The sequence below is a fragment of the Gracilinanus agilis genome, chromosome 3 (assembly GCF_016433145.1).
Source record: "Gracilinanus agilis isolate LMUSP501 chromosome 3, AgileGrace, whole genome shotgun sequence".
NCBI lineage: Eukaryota > Metazoa > Chordata > Mammalia > Didelphimorphia > Didelphidae > Gracilinanus > Gracilinanus agilis.
The window spans coordinates 149,528,820-149,551,590 of NC_058132.1; the positions used below are offsets into that span (position 1 = coordinate 149,528,820).

The 22,771-nt window shown below is 34.6% G+C and overlaps 1 protein-coding gene across 1 annotated transcript in view; it reads right to left on the minus strand.

Annotated features, from left to right (window-relative positions):
- Positions 1-22,771, minus strand: part of MPHOSPH8 (M-phase phosphoprotein 8) — a 77,223-nt gene that overhangs the window by 45,533 nt on the left and 8,919 nt on the right. The window contains exons 3-5 of the mRNA XM_044668973.1: positions 14,157-15,005; positions 1,776-1,875; positions 533-790 (exon numbers count right to left, since the gene is read on the minus strand). Of these exons, the coding sequence (XP_044524908.1) occupies positions 533-790; positions 1,776-1,875; positions 14,157-15,005 (1,207 nt within the window). The remainder of the gene's footprint in view (positions 1-532; positions 791-1,775; positions 1,876-14,156; positions 15,006-22,771) is intronic.

A 22,771-nucleotide genomic window follows, 5' to 3' on the forward strand; every position in this document is an offset into this window, starting at 1 on the left:
AGTTGGTAAAAAAAAAAATCTTCAAAAAAATTAATGATAAAAAATAAAATATACAATTTCATACCTTTCATGAAAATTTTCCAGATTAACTCCACCAGGTTTTAATGCATGCTAGCAAACTTCTTATAGACCTAGAGCTGTTACTAGTTATGAATATATTTATATATAATAGTATTCCACTCCTGGATAAATCAGATCTTTCTGCCTTTTAGCCTCCCAAAATTGTTTCTTCTGTTTGTAATAATGGACATTATATATGCTTATTTTAGTCAATTAACTGACTTAGAGAGCTCAGGATGTCCATCTTCCACATATATTAATGGTTTGTGTTTTAAAACAGGTCTTATTCTATTCTACTTTCTAGACTTCACATGGAAGCTAAAGTCAAAAAGAAAACTAGAAAATGTGAGGGAAAAACCACTTTGTCTTCTGTTTCTAGGTATTACAAATGGTAAGATTAGTAAAAAATAGGAATAACTTCGTAGGCTTTTGGTTTATTCAAAATATGTGACTCACTTTTCATCATACTCACCAGAAGTTTCATCCATTTGACACACACTGTCTAATACCTCTTGATCACCTTCTGCAGCTATATAAGTCCATGTATCAGTCTCATCCCTTGTACTTCTCCTCTCCTTGTATAATTGCTTATTTTCCTTAGTTTTGTAGTCTTCAGTGAATTTAAAATCCAGTGATGTTTCCTCTCTTTTCTGATTATTCTCTGAAAAGTCATTTTTTTCTTCTGGTGTTAATGTAAATAAATCGAATGCATTCCTCATTTCTTTAAATGCTAGTACAAAATAAAAGAGTTTTATGATAAATGACAACTAAAAATTCTTGTTGCAAAACAAGAAGAAAATCATAGCTTGTGGATGCTTTAAGAAAAATTATTGCTTCTAGTTGTTAATATAACTATTATATTAATATATAAATATATAAATAAAATAAAGGAATGCACCCCAAATATCAGAATTGCAAAAGTTTCAACTTTTCATTTTTACTGTTTTTCCAATATCTAGTAAAGCTTACCAAAGTGACCAGCTGTTAATCTATAGCACTTCTCCTCTGCCCTCCATGATTTTCTCCTCTTACCCCCAACCCCACACACCTCATAGCTTTGCTAGATCTCATTCTGGGGATTTGATCTTAAAGGATAATTCTCTCTTCTTTTAATTCACTACCTCCATTTGTATTAATTCAGAAAAACTTCCAAAATATAACTTTCCCATAGCTTAAGTCTAGGGTGTCCCCAAATATGGGTAGTAGTATCCCTAGATCCCACACTCATTTAATATACAATATGGTTATTGGGCATGTGACTGCCTTCATTTTGCCCCACCTCAGAAAATGTATAGGATATTAAAATGCCTCAAAAATACAGAAGTGAATGTGATTCTCTATAATTTCTTAGAAAGCAAGCTATCCAGTTCTATTTTTAGCACTGTAAAGAGAGGGAGCCAACTTGTCTTAAAAAAACAACTCTAGGGGGCAGCTGGGTAGCTCAGTGAATTGACAGCCAGGTCTAGAGATGGGAGGTCCTAGGTTCAAATCTGACCTCGGACACTTCCTAGCTGTGTGACCCTGGGCAAGTCACTTGACCTCCATTGCCTACCCTTACCACTCTTCTGCCTTGGAGCCAATAAACAGTATTGGTTCCAAGACAGAAGATAAGGGTTGAAAAAAGAAAAGAAGGAAAAAAAACTCTATACTAAACAGTTTAATATAAATAAATTATATATGTTAAAAATTATGTGAAATCCAATATTTATACTCACTCTTTATTCCCTTTTGCTCTTTTTTCCCCCTTTCTTCTTTGTCAGAATCATATCGTTTCTGATATTTTTCTTTTACTTCATTTTTCCGTGTTTCTTTCTCCTGATAATGAAAGCAAGACACAAATTTAAACTGGAAAGTGCCAAAACAGACAGAACAGGTTCTTTTTTTTTTTAAAACCTTTACCTTTCGTCTTGGTGTCAATACTGTGTATTGGCTCCAAGGCAGAAGAGTGGTAAGGGCTAGGCAATGGGGGTTAAGTGACTTGCCCAGGGTCACACGGCTGGGAAGTGTCTGAGGTTGAATTTGAACCTAGGACCTCCCATCTCTAGGTTTGGCTCTCAATCCACTGAGCAGTCAGCTGCACCCTGAACAGGTTCTTTAAACAATGAAAAGTATGACATAAAGACCATGGAGTTTGTTTTCCTGTGACAGAATTATAAATCTTATAATTTTTTTCTCATGTTTTTCCCTACAACCAAGGTATACTCTCTTCTACTACTTGTTAAGAGAAAAAAATATCTTTGTGATACTAAATAACCTAGTCTTTTCAACACATATCCATCACATTACAAAGATGGGAAAACATTATAGGAATTGTAGCCAGATAGGAATGCTATAAAAGCAATTTGGTTTAATACTCAATCAACTTTTTCTGTCCTTTGTGTATGAAAATGTTCATGTTTGTCAATGTTAAGTTCCAAATAACAAAAATGCATTCTTTTTTAAACTACAGGCATGCTAATTTCTTGCTGTTAGAGTGAAATGGCTTGGCTATTCTGAAAAATTATTTAAGAAAAGTTAGAATTCAATTCATATATTTTGTTCAGATATTTCACTATTGAGGCTCTACATCTAAAGATAGTTATATACAGCAGGAAAAGATCCATATGTAGAAAAATATTCACAACTACTTATAAGAGATGCATTGGAAAGAAACAATGTGCTCAACAATTGGAGAATGGAAAAGGCAAATCATAATACATAAATGCATGAGAATATTGCCACATCATAAGTTATAAATATGCAGAATTGGGAGAAACATGTGAATACCATAATATCAACATCCCTTTTCTCTCTCTTAACAAAGTAACTGCTTTCAGTAAATATACTTTGTAAATGATGTGTTTGGATGCTTACTGATCTTTTTAATAGCTATCATTTACATATCACGTAATGGTTTGCTGAATGCTTTACAAATATTTCTTCACTTAATCCTCCCAATAACCCTGGGAGGTAACTAGGATTATTATTCTTATTTTACAGATGAGGAAACTGAGGCAAACCAAAGTCAAGAAGACTTGCTCAAGATCATAGAGCTAATAAGTAACTGGGGTTTGAGTTTTGGAGTCAGCTTTTCTAACTCTTAGAGGCTCAGTCCCCCTCAACTTAAATTCCTAGTGAAACACCTAAGATTGGTTATTTATTGGCTCATTCCCTGAGAAGTTGAAGGCAAATCAGACCAGAGAGAGACGTTTCCCTTATTTCTCTTATATAGAGAGAGAATGGCAATTTTCTATAGTCCTGGCCCTGAAGGGGTAATAGTAAACTGCTTAAATCACTTTAATTGGGCCTTGATTCAAAGGCCTGTTAAGTTTATTTTCCCTACATTTTTTGCACATCTTACATTTCATTCACAAGTTAATTTTTTCTCCTTTTATTTGAATTTTATTCTTTTTATTTTTTATTATTTCTTTTGCCAATTGATTTCATACCACCCCCGTGACTCAGCCATGCATCTTTAGCTGACCTGAGGTACCCTTTTTCAGGGGAGAAATGTGTGTTTAGAATTTTCCTCAGGGGATGTGTGTTAAGATTTTTAAAATTCGATAATGTAAAAATATATGTATATTTAACTCTTTTAGGAGTAATTTCAGTGGGAAATGTATAATTCTTAGAAGGAAATGTATGTTTTATAATCTATAAAGTTTTAATTCTTTTGAGAGCAATTTCAGGATAAGGATTTTGCCATCTCCCCAGAATCCAGACAATGAACCTGTTTGGTGAAGGCACCATGAAGGTGCCTGAAGACCCTTCACTGGACCATAAAATCAAAATTGAACTTTGGGTGCAGTTAATTTGAACTATGGGGAGTTGAATGCATTTGTTTTGAATGTATACTCATATGCCAATAGGGGACTGCCCCCAAAATGGCTTTTTGTTTTACCCATTTCTTTTATTCTCCCAAATTCCTGAGATTTAGAAGTTCTCTATGTTTACAGATCCAGTGAAGAAAAAGGGCCAACCCTTTTTTTTGCTGGATCTCAGGGGGAAATGTGTGTTTGGAATTCAGGGAGGTGCCATTTAAAAGTATCTTACAAACTTCCTGTGGACATTCCCTGTCATCCAATGGGTTTCCGGTTTCCGGTTTTGGACATGGGAATGGGCAGCAGAAGCATCTCCTGAGACCACAGAACGCTTACACTCTATTTTGTCACGTGGGTAAGTTAGGCTGACTTCCTTGGTCTAGCTGGGCCAATTCTAAACTCTGCCTATCTGGCTGTTGGGCCTTGTGGCTTACAGCTTCATTTATTAAGCTTTATAACCTTCTTCTCTCTCCGTCCAGGCCTTTGGCCTGGACTAGCCTCTCCCTTTTTTCTCTTTATTCCTACTTTTTACCTACCAGACTGTAAATAAACTCTTCAACCCGATGCTGACTTGGGTCTGATTTAATTACGGAATCAACCTAAATTGTTGATTCCTGGCGGCCACATATTTTAATATATATCTATAAATACCTAAATTTTCCTTACTTTTTTTTGTCTATGTAGTGATGACGGGCACTGGCAGTAACTTTGAAGAGTTTTTACCAGGCATGTGGTCTAATAATTTATCTCTATCAGCATGGAAATTAAAATATTAATTTCTCTTATTTTATCAGTCTTTATCATTTTTAATCATAACAAAACCAGATTTGAACTATGGTCTTTCTGACTCTAAGACCAACACTCTATCCACTGTATCACCTAGCCCTGGCAAGAAAGCATTTAAGAAGTATTTAATTTGTTAAAACAAAATTTATCAAGTTTTTAAAAATTTATGAAAATCAAGGATAAAAAAACACTATTGATTAGGAATAACAATTTGCATCAAATATCTCTGATAAAAATTTTTTACTGAAGACATACAGAGAATTAACACAATTACATAAGACTGTCAGTCATTCTCCAATGGATGTGTATGTGATGAACAAATATGAACAAATCCCCAAAGTTAGTCATGGAATAAGTCACCCTTTTGTTCCTCCTCTTCAAGTACAGATCTGAGAGCAAAGATAATATTTCATATCTTGCTTCTTAATCAATTGTGACCCTAGAACTCTTGGAAGGCAAAGAAAACTAATAAATAGAAATGGAAAACTATCTCTGGAGCTATTCATTTCCTCCTGCTACCTATACCTCCTGCCTCATACTCCCAACTCCCTCCACACACATAACCCTGCCCTGTCCTATCCTGTCCTGTCCCATCCCTCCCCTATTGATCTGAGGCGCTCGAAAATTTGCAGCATCCCCAATCTTGCTCTCAATCAGTTGTTCATAATATTCTTAGTTTTAATATGTGGGCTCTTATCTTTTTTCTTTAATAGCCTGAATCATTAATTAAAGAAAAAAAAATCACTCATTTGGAAGTTCCCAAATGCAGGAACTAAGATAGGCAGGAAAAGGTGATAAATCCTTCTTTTCATTAACAGAGGAAATCCTATGAACTCAGAGAATAAGCAGGGCTAAATCAGTCTCCAGTTAGTGGACCAGGAAAAATGTACTTGGGAAAATATTGAGTAGTATGTTATTTCAGGTATCAGCAATAGCCCAGGCTGGAAACCCACAAGCATTCAGTGTCCCCAAAGCAGTCCAATCCAGGGTGAAGGTAGAGAACCTCCCCCTAGTATCCTGAGATCTGCCAGGTTCCTGACCTGGGATTTGGTATGCCCCTGATTGGAATTCTAGTAGCCTGCTGTTGGACCCATCCATTTTTAATCAGCTGAAAAGCTCTGCAGGTTCAGAATGACAGAACTAAAATCCCCTCCAACTTCCCCTCCCCTTTAGTCTAGAATTCTTGTTTGGGTTATTTAGCTGCAGGCTTTATTGTGAACAAGTGGATAGAACCAAGACCCTGCTCTGCTTCCCAGGGTCAGAGCCACACAGTTACTACTTGCTTCTGTGCTTGCACCTTATTCAGTACACAGTTGATAGTCCATGACTGTTTCTTATCTGGGACCAAAACTCCTAAGCAAAGTTCAAAGTAACTATTGTTAATGGTCAAAGTAAATGTGGCAGAAAGTCTCCAGTAGAGTCACCAAAGGATGTGTTTGGCTTTGTTCCATTTAACATTTTTATCCACAACTCTGATAAAGACAAAGATGGTCTATTCATATGACAAAAAACTGGGACAGCTGGCTATCTCTGGAGCTATTCATTTCCTCCTGCTACCTATACCTCCTGCCTCATACTCCCAACTCCCTCCACACACATGGATGAGGGCATTAGGGTCCAAAAAGATGCTGAAAGGCTATTTATTAAAGATGAAATTCAAATGCAGCAACTGTAAAGCCTTATTCTTAGGTTATAACTTTATAAGTTTAAGATAAATGAATGAAACAACTCATTCTGTGCCAGGTACTATGCTAACACTAGGGATACAAATACAAAGCTTTTAAAACCGTTCCTGCCCTCTAGGCAATAGCAGCTTATATTTTTTCTTTGAATGGAAAATTCTGGATTTTGGCTATGTTCTTACTAGGGAGTTTTCATGTTAGGGTTTCTTTCAGGAGATGACTAGTAGAGTCTTTCTGGTTCTAAGAGACCTGGGCAGTTTTCTTTTATGATTTCTTAAAATATGTCTAAGCCCTTTTTTCGTCATGGATTTCAGGTAGTCCAATGATTCTTAAAAGATCTCTCCTCAATCTGTTTTCCAAGTCAGTTATCTTTGCTATGAGACAGATATCTTTTTTTTTTCATTCTTTTCTTTGTTTTAATATTTCTTTTTTGTCTCATGAAGTCATTAACTTTTATTTGGGCCAGTCTAATTTTCAAGGAGTCTGTTGCTTGGATAAGGTTTTGTACCTCCTGTGCAAACTGTTAATTCACTTTCCGATTCTTTCTTTTATAGCTCTCATTTCTAATTATTTCCTCAAGCCCTCTCATTTTGTTTATATAATATTCTTAAACTTTTAAAAAATGTAGCTTCATCTCTTCCAAGAATTCTAGTTGAATCTATGCCCAAACTATGTTTTTCTTTAAGGCTTGCTTGTAGAAATTTTGGAATAATTTTCTTCTTCTAGATTTGTGTACTGAGTGCTCTTGTTAACAAAATAACTCTTTATGGTAAGATTTTTTGTTTGTTTGCTCATCCTTCCTGCCTACTTTATGACTTGGCCAGTTCAGTGTACTTTTGGAAGAATTTCTAGGTCAGGTTCGTGTTCTCTTTATACCTGCTGCTGCTTTCTCAGGACACTGGGTATTATGTTATTTCAGGTATTAGCAAAAGCCCAGTCCTTACTCCCTGCTGAGATCTATGACTCAGTAGCAAGTAGTAAGTGGTAGAGCTATCAGCTGGCACTTATTCTTGCTTCCTGCACAACATCAAGCTCCTCTAGGGGTCCAAGGACCCCTTCCTTGCCCTGTTGCCCAGTCATGCTAGAAAACACTAAGCACCATGCTCTTGGTTAAGTCCCTATTTAAGTGTCTAGACTTGCCTATCTCTCTTTGCCAACCTGTGGTAGAAAAATAACTCACTATGATTTTTTTTTCCTTTGGGTTTCCTAGTCAGGATGCATTTTCTAGATCTTTGTAGATTAGTAATAGGGGAGAACTCAACTGTTCTTCTTCTCACTACTCTGATATTTTGACTATCAAATTACATTCTAACAAAAGAAGACAACATATATACAGGACTAGTGGCCAAGGAAGAATGTTTTGGACAAGAGAGTCAGAGAAAATGGAGTCATAGGATAAATAATTAATATGTCCTTTCCAGGAATGGTAATATAATGGTAATAATGGTTACTAATCTAGAGCTAGAATTAGAAAAAAGGGGTGCAGGGGAAATATCTTGAAAGTGGTGAAATGAGCCTAAGACAGGGCAAAATAAGGTGAATGTTCAACAACTAAAACCCAAGGTCACAGAAATGGGAGTAATTACTAAAAAATACTATGTCTGAAAAAGGTATGGCAGCTTTAAGAGATTTAAAGCTCCCTTTGTGTTAACAGTATAATAGCTAAAAGGGCTAATGTGATGTTGGTCTCCTCCATTAGACTGTAAATTCCTGGAAGGCAGGGACTACCTTTTGTGTCTTTTTGTATCCCTCTGCACCTAGCAAAGTGCTTGGCACATAACAGGTGCTTAATAAGTATTTAATGATTAAGAAAGACATGGCATTTGATGGTCCTACTGTTCTTTGTCTTAATCATATCACATTTGGAGTCTCAGTTCTGGGGACAATAGTTCAGGTAAGACACTGAAAATCTGGAAAAAACATACAAAACAGGGCAACCAAGATGGGGAAGTTTGTCAAGCTTATGTCAAATGACAATCAGTTAAAGAACTGAGGGTGCTAAGTCTGGATAAGAAAACATTTAGGGAATAAGTCAAGACACATTACCCATCTTCAAGTTCTTGGAGGGCTATCAAGGGAAAGAGTGAATGAAAAGACATGTTCTGTTTGCTATTAGAAGACACAGAACTACGAGCAATGAGTATAAATTGCAGAGAGAATATGGGCTGTGGTTGATACAGGAAGTTAGGGGTACCTATGCATCCTTCTGATAGATAGATGTCTGTATTTAACAGAACCCTAGCCCCTGATCCAGAAAGGCATCACATCCCTATGACATTCTTTTCAGAGATACACATACAATGCCAATTTTAGACAAACTACTAGATGGACTTCTACTCAACCTGTATAGAAAAGTAGGAAGGCAAATAATTAACAATATATCTAATGATCAACACTATGCTGCTTTTAAAGTTTTCTGAAGAGGGTTATAAGAAAGGAATAAAAAGCAGAAAAGAAAGAAATATGTGAATAGAATTTCAGAAGATATACATTTCTCTAGGTATAATCATCATCATCATCATCATCATAACAGCTCACATGTTTATAGTGCTTCAAAGTTTGCAAAGCACTTTCCTTAGAACATTCTTCTGAAAAATATATAACAGTATTATTATCTCCATTTTACAGATAAGCAAACCAAAGTTCTGACATCTTAAGTCCAAGGATACACAGCTTGGCAGAAATTGAAGCCAAGTTCTCTGAAGTTACTTGCAGAATGGTGGTGTAGAGGAAGGAGTTGGACTTGAAATCAGACACATTTGAATAAATTCTAATCTGACAGAACAAACATTAGGGAAGTGTCTTTACATTACATGCAGATTCATTATATACAGAAAAGGATTTCTGTCCTATCAGAGGTTAAGAAGGAGGATCATTTTGTGCTTGTTGGAGATGATGGATATCATATTTTCCTTCACTGAGTCTATGGGAAAACTTAAGGGGAAAATTATCAAAACATCTATTTGTGTTTATTTCCTGTCTCTAAAATCTCCGGAAGATTTAAAAGAAGAGTTGTATAAGTTGTGAGACCTTAAAAAGTTGGTGGTAAAGAATTTTTCCTTTAGAAGATAATAATAATAATAGCTAAAATTTACATAGTGCTTTAGAGTTTACAAGGTATTTTAAACATATCATCTCATTTGATTTTAATATATAGTAATTATTCACTGAAAAATTAAAAATAAACCAGCCTGCCTCAGTTCCTTCTCCTTATTAGATGATATATGTATGGCTCTATATAAATGTTAACTTATTACTTGGCTGAATAGTGGGAAGATGGGATTAACTCTCCCCTACTGATTCTTTAGATTTTAGCCACCAGGAATATATACACTTCCCTTAAGGATTAAGGGGGGAAGGGAGGTCTATGACCCACGTGTGCTAGTGAGTGAAAAATCAAAAACAATGACTGCCCCTTGGGCAGTCCAAAGCAAAGTTAAAGCTGCCATTTGTCCACATTTAAGTGAAAGGAAGACACAGGAAGTGATGCAAAGAACTATCTTTTAAATATGATGGTAACTTCCTGTGAGCAGGATTTTGCCCTTTGAATTTGGCCTTGGAGGAGCTTGGGCATTAGACCTCAGACTACTTCCCTTTGGACTGCCACTTGGATGAGTGAAAAGGCTGACTCCCTTTCCTTGGCTTTTCTGGAGGCACTAACTTCCAGAGAAGCACCTCATCTTGGAGACCTTGTGGCTAGAAGTTTTGTTTTTTTTTTTAATTAACCTCTGTCACCTCAGACCAGGCCGGAGTAATTATCTATTTTTCTCTCATTTTCCTTGCATTCACTCTTCCTATTGTAAAGTAAACTACCATGAAAGTCATTCTGACTTGAGTCTTTCATTTGGAATTAATTAATCAATTCCTGGTGACTCTACTCTTAAATAATTTAGTCCAACCATAATTTTACCCTTAATAGTCTGGCTGACCAATCCTCAATCTTCCTAAATTTTCTCAACTCTCTCTCTCTCTAATACCTCCTCAAGTCAGTCTTTTAAATACTAAGTCTACAATTCAAAAGCTACCAGATCAGGTGAGTTCAAACATTTTTTTTTCTTTTTTCTCCTTAACATAAATAGCACACAGCCATTTTAAATCTTAGTCTTGAGGCCTCAGCTGGGGAAGGTGTTTCCAACCCAACCTCCCTCAGGGAACAAACAACCCAATTAGCTGACCTGGTTTTCACCTTGGGGGAGGATTCTATCTTTCAGGTACCTCAAGCAGGCTGTTTTGTTTTAAAAAAAAAAAAATAGCTATGAGGGCCACACCTGGGGAAAACTTTCCACTCCTCAGAGGAGAAGCAGTCGTGCCCTGCTCCATGTCCAAACAGAAGCCCAAAATCTCCGGAAAAACTGGGGAAAGCTACTGAGCTTAGCTTAGTTGTTTTTCATTAGGGAGAGTGATTGTTAAGCTGAAATTTTTTTAAATCGTGTTTTGTTTTGTTTTTTAAACTCTTACCTTCTGTCTTGGAGTCAATACTGTGTATTGGCTTCAAGGCAGAGGAGTGGTAAGGACTAGGCAATGGGAGTAAAGTGACTTGCCCAGGGTTACACAGCTGGGAAGTGTCTGAGGCCAGATTTGAACCTAGGATCTCTGGTCTCTAGGTCTGGCTCTCAAGCCACTGAGCTGTACAGCTGCCCACTGTTAAGCTGAAATTAACTAAGTTTTAGCCCTGTTTTACTCCTGGAAGTCTACTTTCCTTTTTCCAAAGCCCACGTATTTCTAGTTTTTTAAATTTAAGTGAGAAGTAAAAACCTAGTGAGGCTAGCTGAAAAGTGGTCTTTTTGCCCAAAGAGGGAAATAGAAGAGAAAGAAAGCAGAACCAATGTTTTGCTAGGAGCATTGACAAAAGAAACAAAACTAAAAACAATTAAGGGGCATAAAAGTGTACATTCAAAATAACTGTTCAACCCATTCAGTTCAGTCAATTGTACACCAAAGTTAATTCTGAATCTTCTTGATGCAGTGTAGATTTTGCAGGCATTTTTCTGCAAACAGTTCATTCTCTGGATTAAGGAGTTAATTGTAATGATAGTGGGTTTGTTTTCTATTGTCATTAACTGGGCTATTGTGAATTTTGGGAACTTTGGTACTTTCTTTGAATGTGCATTACCTGCTGTATTACTGTTTTTAAAAATCTCTTATTGTGAAAATTATTTGCACTCACACAGTGGATCATGGTCAAGTTGAAAAGGAAATGGATCTCATTTTAGGTGAGAAACCTTTGTAGTCTATGTTTCCTTGGCTGACACAGTGTGTCACTGATTATAAGCTATATATTTTTTATTTTTAAAACATTCTTTTTATTATTTTTTCCCTTGTATGTGCAATATAGTATTTCAGTTTCTTTCTTCCCTCATTTTTGTACTTGAAACACATTATCAATATTCGTCTTTTTTGATTTTGCAGTAATGTAAGTTTAAAATATATTTGCTATAATATTAATGCATAACCAAAAGCTTTAGACTATGGAAACCTGCCATTTATTGATAAATGTTATGGGACTGTGATTAATGATTATGTCTGATTCCAGGAGAAGGGAACAAAAGAGCCACTATACAGTGCAAGGTCAAGGAGACCAACCAATCCCAATGGGATAGATGAGAATCTGCACAGTCCCTAGGATCAAAAGGTCAAAAAGGACCAAACCAATCCAGGTAGGATTGTTGAACTTCTATGCCAATACGAAAGGACTTGAACCTAGTGTGAGACATGAGTTTGTGGCACTTGACAGATGTTAAGATGCAGGACTCCTTGTACTACATACTTCTTATGAAATACTCTCAGTCAAGTACCAAAGTTTGGCTATTATCCTGGCTCCCCCATCCCTGAGAGTGAAGGTAAATCAGACCAGGGAATGATGCTTCCCTTTTACACAAAAATCTAGTCCTTTTTTCTCTCTTATAGTATGGTAACTTCCTGTTGTCGTGGCTACCAATGGGTAAGTGAAATATTACTGCATTTTGTCGTACAGACTTGTGGGACAGAAATTACTTTAATTGGACCCTAATACAAGGGCCTACTATGAATTTATTCTTGTTTACTCAGAAATTTTACATAGATGTTTGATATTTTTATTCTGATTTTGAATTTTTATTTCTCCCAAAGTTTAATTTTTCTTCTATTTGTTTTTCTTTTTATGTTTTTGGTTTTCTTTTGATAATTGACTCATACACCCCATAACTCAACCATGTATCCTGAGATGATCTGGGTGTTGGTCAACAACCTTTTCATGAGGGATTTTATTTTTATAAAATTCCAAGATTTAAATTTTTCTTTTCAATCCAAAATTTTCAGGAAAAGAAGTTTACTAATTCCTTAATCCACAGAATGAACTGTTTGCAGAAAGATGCCTGCAAAGCGTACACCGCATCAAGAAGATCCAGAATTAACTTTGGGGTACAATTGATTGAACTGAAAGGTTAAACAGTTATTTAGAATGTATTATGTATTATGCCAATAATATTATATGCCAATGTATTATGCCAAAGGGGACTGCCCCCTAATTGGTTTTTTTGTCAATGCGCCTAGAAAAACAATGGTTCTGCTTTCTCTCTATTCTATTTTCCTCTTATCTCTAACTATTGTAGCTTCCTCTTAGAAGGTGCAATATTGTGTGCAACTGTAGTTAGGAGATTTTTAGAGGTATAAGATGATTATGTAAAATGATAATTGGAAAGACTAGTCTCCCAAATGATCATCAGGGGGGATTGTGAAGATGGGATTAACTGTCTCCTATTGACTCTTTAGATTTTAGCCACCAGGAATGTATACACCCCCACTTAAGGATTAAGTAGGAGAGGAGAAAGGTCTATGACCCACGTGTGCTAGTGAGTGACAAATCTGAAGCCTTCTGAAGCCCTGCTTGGTTTGGACCAGGCCAGAGTAATATATTCTCATTCATCCTTGTTCTCTCTCTCTCATTTTTATTCTCTTTCTCTCCTCCTTCCCTTTCTTACTCCCCCCCTCATATTTTCCTTGCTTTCACTCTTTCTATTGTAAAATAAACTACCATAAAAGTCATTGTGACTTGAGTATTTCATTTGGAATTGAGTAATCAATTCCTGGCAACCCTACTCTTAAATAATTTAGTCCAACCATAATTTCACCCTTTTAACAATAGACAGACATATTAAAATATTTTGTTTTAACTAAGAAATTATAGTCATAATTTTTAAATACTCAAAAACAAAACTAAGCATACAATTATGTTAACTTCTTCCTTTAGAGTAATCTAACAGACAGTGTCATGTTGAAAGACAAAATGAAAGGCAGAAAGAAGTAAAACTGAATCTCAGTACTTATAAGAATAGTTTACTCTATTTAATAGCTATTCAATCAAAAGCTAAAATAGAAAGCCTATATGATAGCTCTATTAAGCTTTATTTTGGTGTATACCATTGTACTTATTTGAAGGGAAAATATCATTCCGGTAACATAAGAATATTATTTTGTTCAAATAATTCTAAACTCATTATTTCTCTAACAAAACAAGCAAACAAGAAGTCCATAGCTTCCTTTTTACTTGTCATGGAAATAGATTTTAAAAGATTAGAGGAAAGGAGGTAAGGAGAAGCAGGAAGTAGTCAGCTTACAATAGTCAATCTTTAGGAATTTAGTTATTAGTAAAGTTTAATGGTACTACCCTTAGAATTCCTGGATAACACCGAGCAAGAAAAACTTCCTCTGTGATTTCTTTCCTCTATTTTACTGTTTTCTCTACAGAATGCACAAAAAATATTTTCCCACATTACTCTCCCCATACAATTGATTCCAAGAAATATCCTTTTATTCTTAAACTTTCCTCTTCTAGCACTGAGTGACTTACCTCCCCAACTGAATCAGTGGACCTTCGACCTCGTTCTTCACTAACCAGTTTTGTGCTCTTCTGAACTGGAGCAGGTGTAGGTGATAATTTATCTACCTCTATAGAGCCTTTGACTTTTTCTTGATTCTTTTGCTTTTTGTATAAATTTTTCTTCTCTAAGTATGAGTCCTTATTTTCTACTTTTCTAATCTCTTCTTTATATTCTTCAACTTTCTTTAATTTCTTTTTTTTCCTTTTTGTTCTGACATCAGTATCTTCTTCAGCACTTGCTGTATCATCTGGCTGTTTATCAGAAATCACATCTTGAATTATGTCATGTTCTAACTTATCTTTTCCACTTTTAAATTTTTGCTTCTCTCCTCTGTTATCAGAAGGCAAATCTTCACTGTCATCATCAGCCAACTGTGAAAGTGAATCATCAAATGTACTAGATTCAGATTCTAAAAGAGATTCACTAAGTTTCTCTTTCTTTTTTTTGCTTTCTTTAAAATCATCTCTTACTTTTCCCCTTGAGTCTTTATTTTCACCCCTTTTTACTTTCTTTGTTTCTTTTAAATCATCTTTTTTGGTCTTTTTATATTCCTTTGAATCCTCTTTTGATTCCAAAGTTCTCTTCTTGGACTTTGAATCAAAGACCAAATTTTCTGAGGAACTGTCCAGTTGTGTTTTAGATTTATCTTTTAATTTGGCAGATTTCCATTTTCTCTTTTTCAAATCATCAGGACTTTTGTCTTCTCTGTGCCTTGACTTTTTCTTCTTCTTCTTGGGGGAAACATCCTCTTTTGTTTCACTTTGCCAATCGCTGTCAGAGTCTGCCTCAAATATGTCATCATCATTCAAAACTAGTCTCTATAAAACAAAGATATGAAAGGTTAAAAAATACTTAAATCTTATTTTGCCTTCTATATTAGTTTCTTTTACGTGATTTCCACCATAAAAAAAAATTGCCAAAAGAACCAGAAAACTAAAAAAAAAAAGTTTATGAAACCAGGAGAAAAAAAATGTTTTCATTTTAAAGCAGTCTGGATATTATACTCCATGGTATTATTAATAATATTTGAATATTGAAAAACTGAACAAGCAAGAGAAAATAAGTCATTCAATAACGAATTAAAAAACAGGAAAAGTCATAGTTATAGTACATGACAGAAAATGGAATATTACTATTACTTTTATTACATATTGTATTAATACTATTTTATCATCAATGTGAGAAATTTTACAAGGTGAAATACCATATAAATTAACTCTGTAGCTATTTTTCTTAGCCACTATCATCTAGACACTAGCCTTAGGGAAAACATTCTATCAAAATCATGCCCCCAAAAAGAGAGAATTTTGAATCTTAGAAAAGCCTCAAATTTGTTGGGCACAAAATGGCATTAAAAAAATTTTTAAACAGCAACAACCATATATATGTTCACAGAAATATAATTTAAAATTTCTAGAATATTTAAAAATATTATCCTTCTTAATATGGAGAAGAATATCTGACATCAAAATCTACAAAATATGTCAATTATGAATAACACACTAAATTAACAACTTCTAAAAAGTTTCTGAAAATATATAAAGAACAAACACAAATTTTATTGCCCTTTTAATTTTCATTATGTAGTAATAAAGAAATATGTTCTTATGGGATAAATTAACTAAATCACACTTAATAGTACAAGACAAAAGTAGAAGTTACAAAAATAATTCTTATACTCTGCCTTTGAGAGTATGTTCTAAAAATAGTCTCATAAAAAAGGGGGAAAAGTTTATTTGTTAAAAAGTTTTCATGGAATAGTTTTATATATAATTTACAAAACCCTGGAAGCAAACTGAATTACCAACAACAATGGAATGGTTAAATAAATTGTGGTACATAAGTGTAATAGAACACATATGTAATTAAAACATAAAAGTAATAATACTACAAGAAAATCAAGAAATATATTTCTAAAATAATGCAAAGTGAAGAAAGTCAAATGATCAAGTAAACGCCTATACTCATATAACAGGATATGGGAATAGACAAACAACACTAACAAGGACCTTAGAGAAAGTGACTAAAACTTATTAGCTTTGTATTAATGTTTACTTTATACACTGAAATGAATTAAAATGTAAATAACTGTTATAAAAAGTTGTCAGCTGTATTAATGTTTAATGTTAAGTTTTAAATAAAAACATTTAGCAATAAAGAAAAATATATGAAAAAAAGGACAAAAAAACACATTCTCCTGTTACTTTTGAGGATCCACTTTCAGGTCTACATAGAAAAAAAAACAAATGTCAATAAAAACAGTAGTTGTAGCTAGATTATAGGATAGATTTAATTTAAATCTATTGAAACAACCCCTTTAATCAAGATTTTGAGATAATCCAATTTTACAAAATATATTGATTTTCATATATAATTTTCACAATATAGATTTTTTAAGTATATATTATACATTCTCTGAAGTCCACATTCTCTGAAGATTACGGTCCCTTCTTTGCCCATCACCAAACTTTTGGAGAGGCTTGAGATGATTTCGAAATGCTATAAGCAAGATTTGAAGGGCTACTCCAATGACTGGTGGGCTTAAGAGGATCAGCACCATTACCAGAAATCAGACCCTCATTCTGTTTATATCAAAGCTACCTGTAGAAACAATGGAAAAGAAGGGGCACACAGAAGTATGAATATCTACTGAGAACAAGGCAATATTCTAGACACCAATATAAAGATTCTGGATGACAAACAAACCAAAGAGCATCATTAGAAGCCCACAACATGGTGAAAATCATTGTGTGCACATTTAACCAAACTTTCGAAGGTATGAAAGAATAGATTAAGAAGTAGAAGCAAAATGACTGGAAAATAAGTTGAACTAAGGCTCTTGTCCACAGAGATCAATTCACTAAACTGTATAATATGACTCAAGACATGGATGTTGAATGGGGGTATGCGGTTCTGCTCATTCAAAAGTTGAAGGTAATGCATAAATGCAAAGATTAGCCAGAAAGGAACTGGAAAAAGCGAGAAGGTAAACAATACTCTTAGTATTGAATTTGGCTTACAGCATTATTCTGCTTAACACTCTCCAATATATTCTCTAAACATTTTCTTATATTCTTATTTCCCCTATGTTGGAGCCATATTCCATGGCTATCTGGACATTTTTTTTGTGCTTTCTAGGTTTTTCTATGTGCTAATATTTTAAATTTCTTATAATCCATACAAAAAGGAAGTATTGTCAATATTTATTAATAATAAGAGGCAGGTCAGTCCTCATTCTGTCAGATCCAACTAAACTGTGACTTGCCCAATTCTTGCCCCAGACTATCTAGAATTCATCTAGACTGTTTGATTGCTGACATAACTTGGATTAATGTAGTCATCAATACTTTTCCATGAATAGAAGGCTAAATGAACCATACCATCTTTGCCCTGCCACTCTCCAAGTTATTCCTGATCTTACCACCTGCTTTATCTATATGTTCTGTAGTTTCTCAACACTGCTACTTGATCTCTCAACAACCTGAGGATGTATGCCTGGACCTTGCCATATGTTTCTCTGGTGGATTTTTTAACTTTTCCCTTTGTCTGGCAGCCAAACTCTGTGTTTTCTTGCCCTAATTAGAGTTGTGACCCTAATCAACCTCTCTCCTTATCTTCAGTCCCTCCTCACAGTTGTCTATTGGACATTTCAACCTTAGCATGTCTAACACAGAACACTCCACAATCTTTTCCCTAAAGCCCTCTTCTAAATTTCCCTATTTCTATAAAGGGTTCTACTGTCCCTTCTAGTCGTCTTCCAGGTTAGCAACCTTGACATTCTAAATTTCTTATCCTCACTCTGTATCAGTTGCTAAATCTTGTCATTTCTACCTCTAAATCATCGCTTGCATCTCACCTTTTTTCTCTACTTATCCCACTACCACCTTATGTCTGTTTATGTTATACAGCAAAGGTATGTGTACATATAAAACATAGTGCTAATTGGGGGGGGGGGGGTAATGTGGGGGTATGATTAGAAAGCTTGCCCAAGTAACATCAAAGGGATTAATCAACTTCTTTCAAAATTCTGTAAATATACATTTAACCTGCAAATATCTTAAATATTTGTGTGTGTATAAAAAATCCCTTTAAAACTTCAAAAGTAAAATTTCACACAGACTTTTCATATAGAGACACTGATGTATATATAAATAATTTTTATCCAAACATTGTATTCAGCCTTAATTAACCATACTAAATCCATAGGTAAGTATGCATTCATACTATAGTAGACTAGGCTAGATGCATACTTCAACTATAAGAAGCACTTGGTAGATGAAACTATAAAGTGGTTGTTTTGGTCACAAATATTTAGCTGCAGTTATATTAAGCCATAATTATACAATGTGTTTCTAAAACTATTTCCTCTTCCCTATCCTTATTCCTTTCAAGTAAAGGTGATTGCTCAATTTTGGGGGGAAAATTTTGACTTAATCTACAAGATCCCATCTAATAGAGCATAAGCTTCTTTGACTGCATGGACTTAATCTTTGTATTCCTAGAAATTTAGGACTGCATACATTGTATAGCAGCATTCAAACTTAACTAGATTCAAATATTGATAGTCTTTATTCTAATAAAAAATGTTTTTAAAAGCTTTTTCAATATTTCCCCACATTATACAATTTCTTGCCAGCTAAAACTTTACCTGTTTTCATTTTCCTCTATTTGAGCAAAAATCCTCTAGTTCCTGCTTATTAATAGCTCAAAAGTTTTGTTCAGAGCAATGCTTAAGATGCATAGAGTGGTCATTCATATGGCAACCATTTCAGATCTATCTGCTCTCTGATTCAGCCTACCTTCTTTTAAAGGGACCACAGCCTATGAAGCTTCAGCTTTTTAAAGATACAGTGATAACTTTTACCATAAGGTTTTCAACTTGCTGACTTCAAAACTTAATATCTTGTTAAGATACACCTCCATGGCATACACAATTGGCGCACTATATCCAACAAAAATATGAAAGCATTCTTAAGAGATGTATGCACAATACATTATGAGGCATTTGAATGGGAGCATGCTATGCTGAAATAAATTTTTCACTTAAAGAAATGTTTAAGGGGGCAGCTGAGTGGCTCAGTGGATTGAGAGCCAGGCCTAGAGGCAGGAGGTCCTGGGTTCAAATCTGACCTCAGACACTTCCTAGCTGTGTGACCCTGGGAAAGTCACTTAATCCTCTTTGCCTTTGCACTCTTCTGCCTTTGAACCAACATATAATATTGATTCTAAGAAAGAAGGTAATGGGTTTAAAAAAATGTTTAAGGTATCAATTCTATCTTTAATATTATGTGACAAACCCCTCATTGTTGACTCACCAAAATCAAAGTTAACAAAGCGAGGTGAACTAGAGATCCAAAGGCAAGAATAAAAATTTGACTTTATAGGTTAACACAGATTTGTTAAGAGAGGAACAGGGCTCTGAAACTATAGGATTTATTAAAAAAGGAAAAGGATAGGTTAAAAGAGGGCTAAAGGAAGATGGACCACAGATTAGTACTGAAAACTGGAAACCATGATGATAAGCAAAATGGAGAATACTGGGGTGAAGAACAAGAGGCAGAAACAAATGTGATACTATCACTTTAATATAATACAAATCATTTTGTATTGCATACAGAGCAGAAAAACAGATGAAGAGTGCAGGAAATAAATCACAAACCTCACATAAGACAAGACATCATAAGGGTGGGAAACTTGACATTTGCAAGATAATTCTTTTTGCTAAAAGCAAGACAACTACAAGTATATTAATGCTAAAACAGTTATATACTTTGACCCAGAGATTCTACTTCTAAGAATATACTCTAAGAAGATGTTTGAGCAAAAAATAGAAAGGGCTTCATGTTCACCAAAATGCTTAATACTACTTTCTCCCTCCTTTTTTTAAATTAATGGAATTAATTTATAACTGTCTGAGTTCCTCCCTCCCATCCTTGCATCTAAAAGGCATTGTCCCCTGGGAAACATATATGTATATATAAATTATGTCTTTCATGTTTCCATTTTTCAATTCATTCTCTAGAGGTATCATTTGTAATTTATCTTTGAGAATTAAATCTGTAGCTGTGTGTAATGTTCCCTTGGTTCCATTCATTTCACTATTCATTATCTCATGTAGTTCTTTCCAAGTTTTTTTTTTTAATTAGCCTGCTCACTGTTTCATATAGTGCAGCAGTATTCCATCCCACTCATATACCATAATTTGTTTAGTCATTCCCCAATTGATGGGCATCCTCTCAATTTCCAGTTCTTTGTCACCACTGAGAGTTGCTATAAATATTTTTAAACACATAGCTCCTTTTCCTTTTTTCCTGATCTCCTTGGGAAACAGTCTTAGCAATACTGTTGCTGGGTTTAAGGGTATACGCGGTTTTATAAATCTGGGTGTTACTCCAAAACAGTTTGATCAGTTCACAGCTCAACCAACAATGTGTGGTATCCCAATTTCCCACATTTCTTCCAACATTTGTTATTTTAGCCAATCAAAAGGGTGTGAGATGATATCTCAGAATTGTTTTGGTTTGTATTTCTCTAATCAATAGTGACTTAGAGCACTTTTCATGTACCTATATATGGCCTTGATTTTTTCACCCCAAAATTGTCTATAACAGCATTTTTAGTGGTAGCAAAGAACATAAATAAACTAGATGCCCAAAGATCAAGAAGTGGCTGAACATGAGAAAAGCATGGGAAGTCTTATGAGAAGTGATGCAAAGTACAACAATTATGAAAGCATAAGTGCAAGAAAGAACAATCACAAAATAATAAATGAATGTTGTTTACAAACAATAAGCCTAGCCCTTAAAAAAAAGAAAATGTGAGAAGACACTTCACTTCTTTAGAAAAATGTGTGTAATGGGGTTGACTTTAAATGGATCTGAAGGAAAATACAGGGGGATATTTAGATAATGTAAAACCAGAATATAGTAATAAAAATATATTTTTGAAAAGCAAAGCAGTTCCTGTCTTGCCCTAATGATAATTTCATCTTCCCCAAAACTGATGAACCAACAAAGAAAACTGCCATTCTGGCCCTGATTTTCACAAAAAAGGAGGAACTATTTATTAAGAGTAGAAATTACGGTAATCTTAAAGAGAAAAGACTCCATCTTAAAATGTGTGAGAGAAAAACAGGAAAGTAGAGAAAAATTCAAAGGGTATATATAGGGAAAGAATAGATAGGATTCAAACTGTCTGAAATTCTATGAAGTCTTCTCAAGAGAGCTAAAGAATTAACAACTGAAGACAATCAAATCAACAAGCATTTTTAAAGAACCTATCAGTCCCAGGTACAAAATAATGTGGTGTGAGGGATTAGCAACTGGGGAATCAAGAGGAAAGGGCACTTAAACTGAGTTTTAAAGGAAAAAAGAAAATCAAAGGGATAGATCTGAGGAGGAAGGGCATTTCAGGAATGGAAGTGGGAAACAGTCAGGAAGAGGTAGAAAAAAGGAAAACTATCCCAAGTGAGCAATGTCAGTGCACAGGGAAATCCAAAATTAACTTAGATTTTTTTGATGAAATGCATAGCAAGGTATGGGAAGTAAAGTGCCATTATTAATTTGGAGACTAGTTAAACAAACCATTATACATAAATACAAAGTAATATTACTATGCTTTAAGAAACAATGAATATGTTGAATATAAGAAACAAGAAGATTTAAATGATCTCATACAGTGAAATAAAGTAGATTCAAGGAAACAAAATCAACAACAATGTAGATAAAAGGAACAACCACAAAGCAAACAAACACGAATGTTACAAAATCACAAAAAATAAGCACTGCTCCAAATAAAAGATATAAGAATCCTCCTCCTTTCTCTGCAGTTGTGGGAAAATTCTGATCAGCTTTGCTAATTTTTTCTCTTCTCTTTTTTCTTTAAATAATACTGTTAGATGGGGCAGCTCTCAGGGAATAGAATGGGGGAATAGTACTAAAGCACAAAATAAATGGAGGATAGTAAGGAATGAACAAAAAGGACTGGTTTTTTTTTTTTGGGGGGGGTGTTATATTGGAACCTTTGCTTGGGAAGAATAGGATGATTATAGAAAACAAAGAAAAAGCAATACTTTTTTTGTTTTATTCTGTTTTCTTGGCAAAAAGGAATTTTATCTTTGGACTGGAAAGGTCAGTACAAAAATGATTAATGTTTAAACTTTGTTACTTAATTTTCTAAAGTAATATTACAATCTAAATCCTCATTAAAGCTGAGTAATTCTCAGAATTTTAGTGTTTGGCTTACATTAGCCCTTAGCTAATCTTCTGATCAAATTCTCAGCCATTCAACCCTCTTGTTAAGTCAAGTATAAATTCAATAGTACATTCTGTAAAACCAACTCATTGTTGCTATAACATACTGTCCTTCATATGCAATGGTAATGCTACTGATCTAGTATAAGCAGAACATAAACTAGAAATTGCTTTCCAAGTGATGGTAATGGGATATATACCAAGTTACTCACATTCTTTCGACCTATATTCCCAATGACCCTAGAGATGATTAGCAATGATTAGACATGCAATTTATAACCTGGGAAGAAAGGCTTTTATTTTTTGTGCCTTGATAATACTCATCTCTAGGG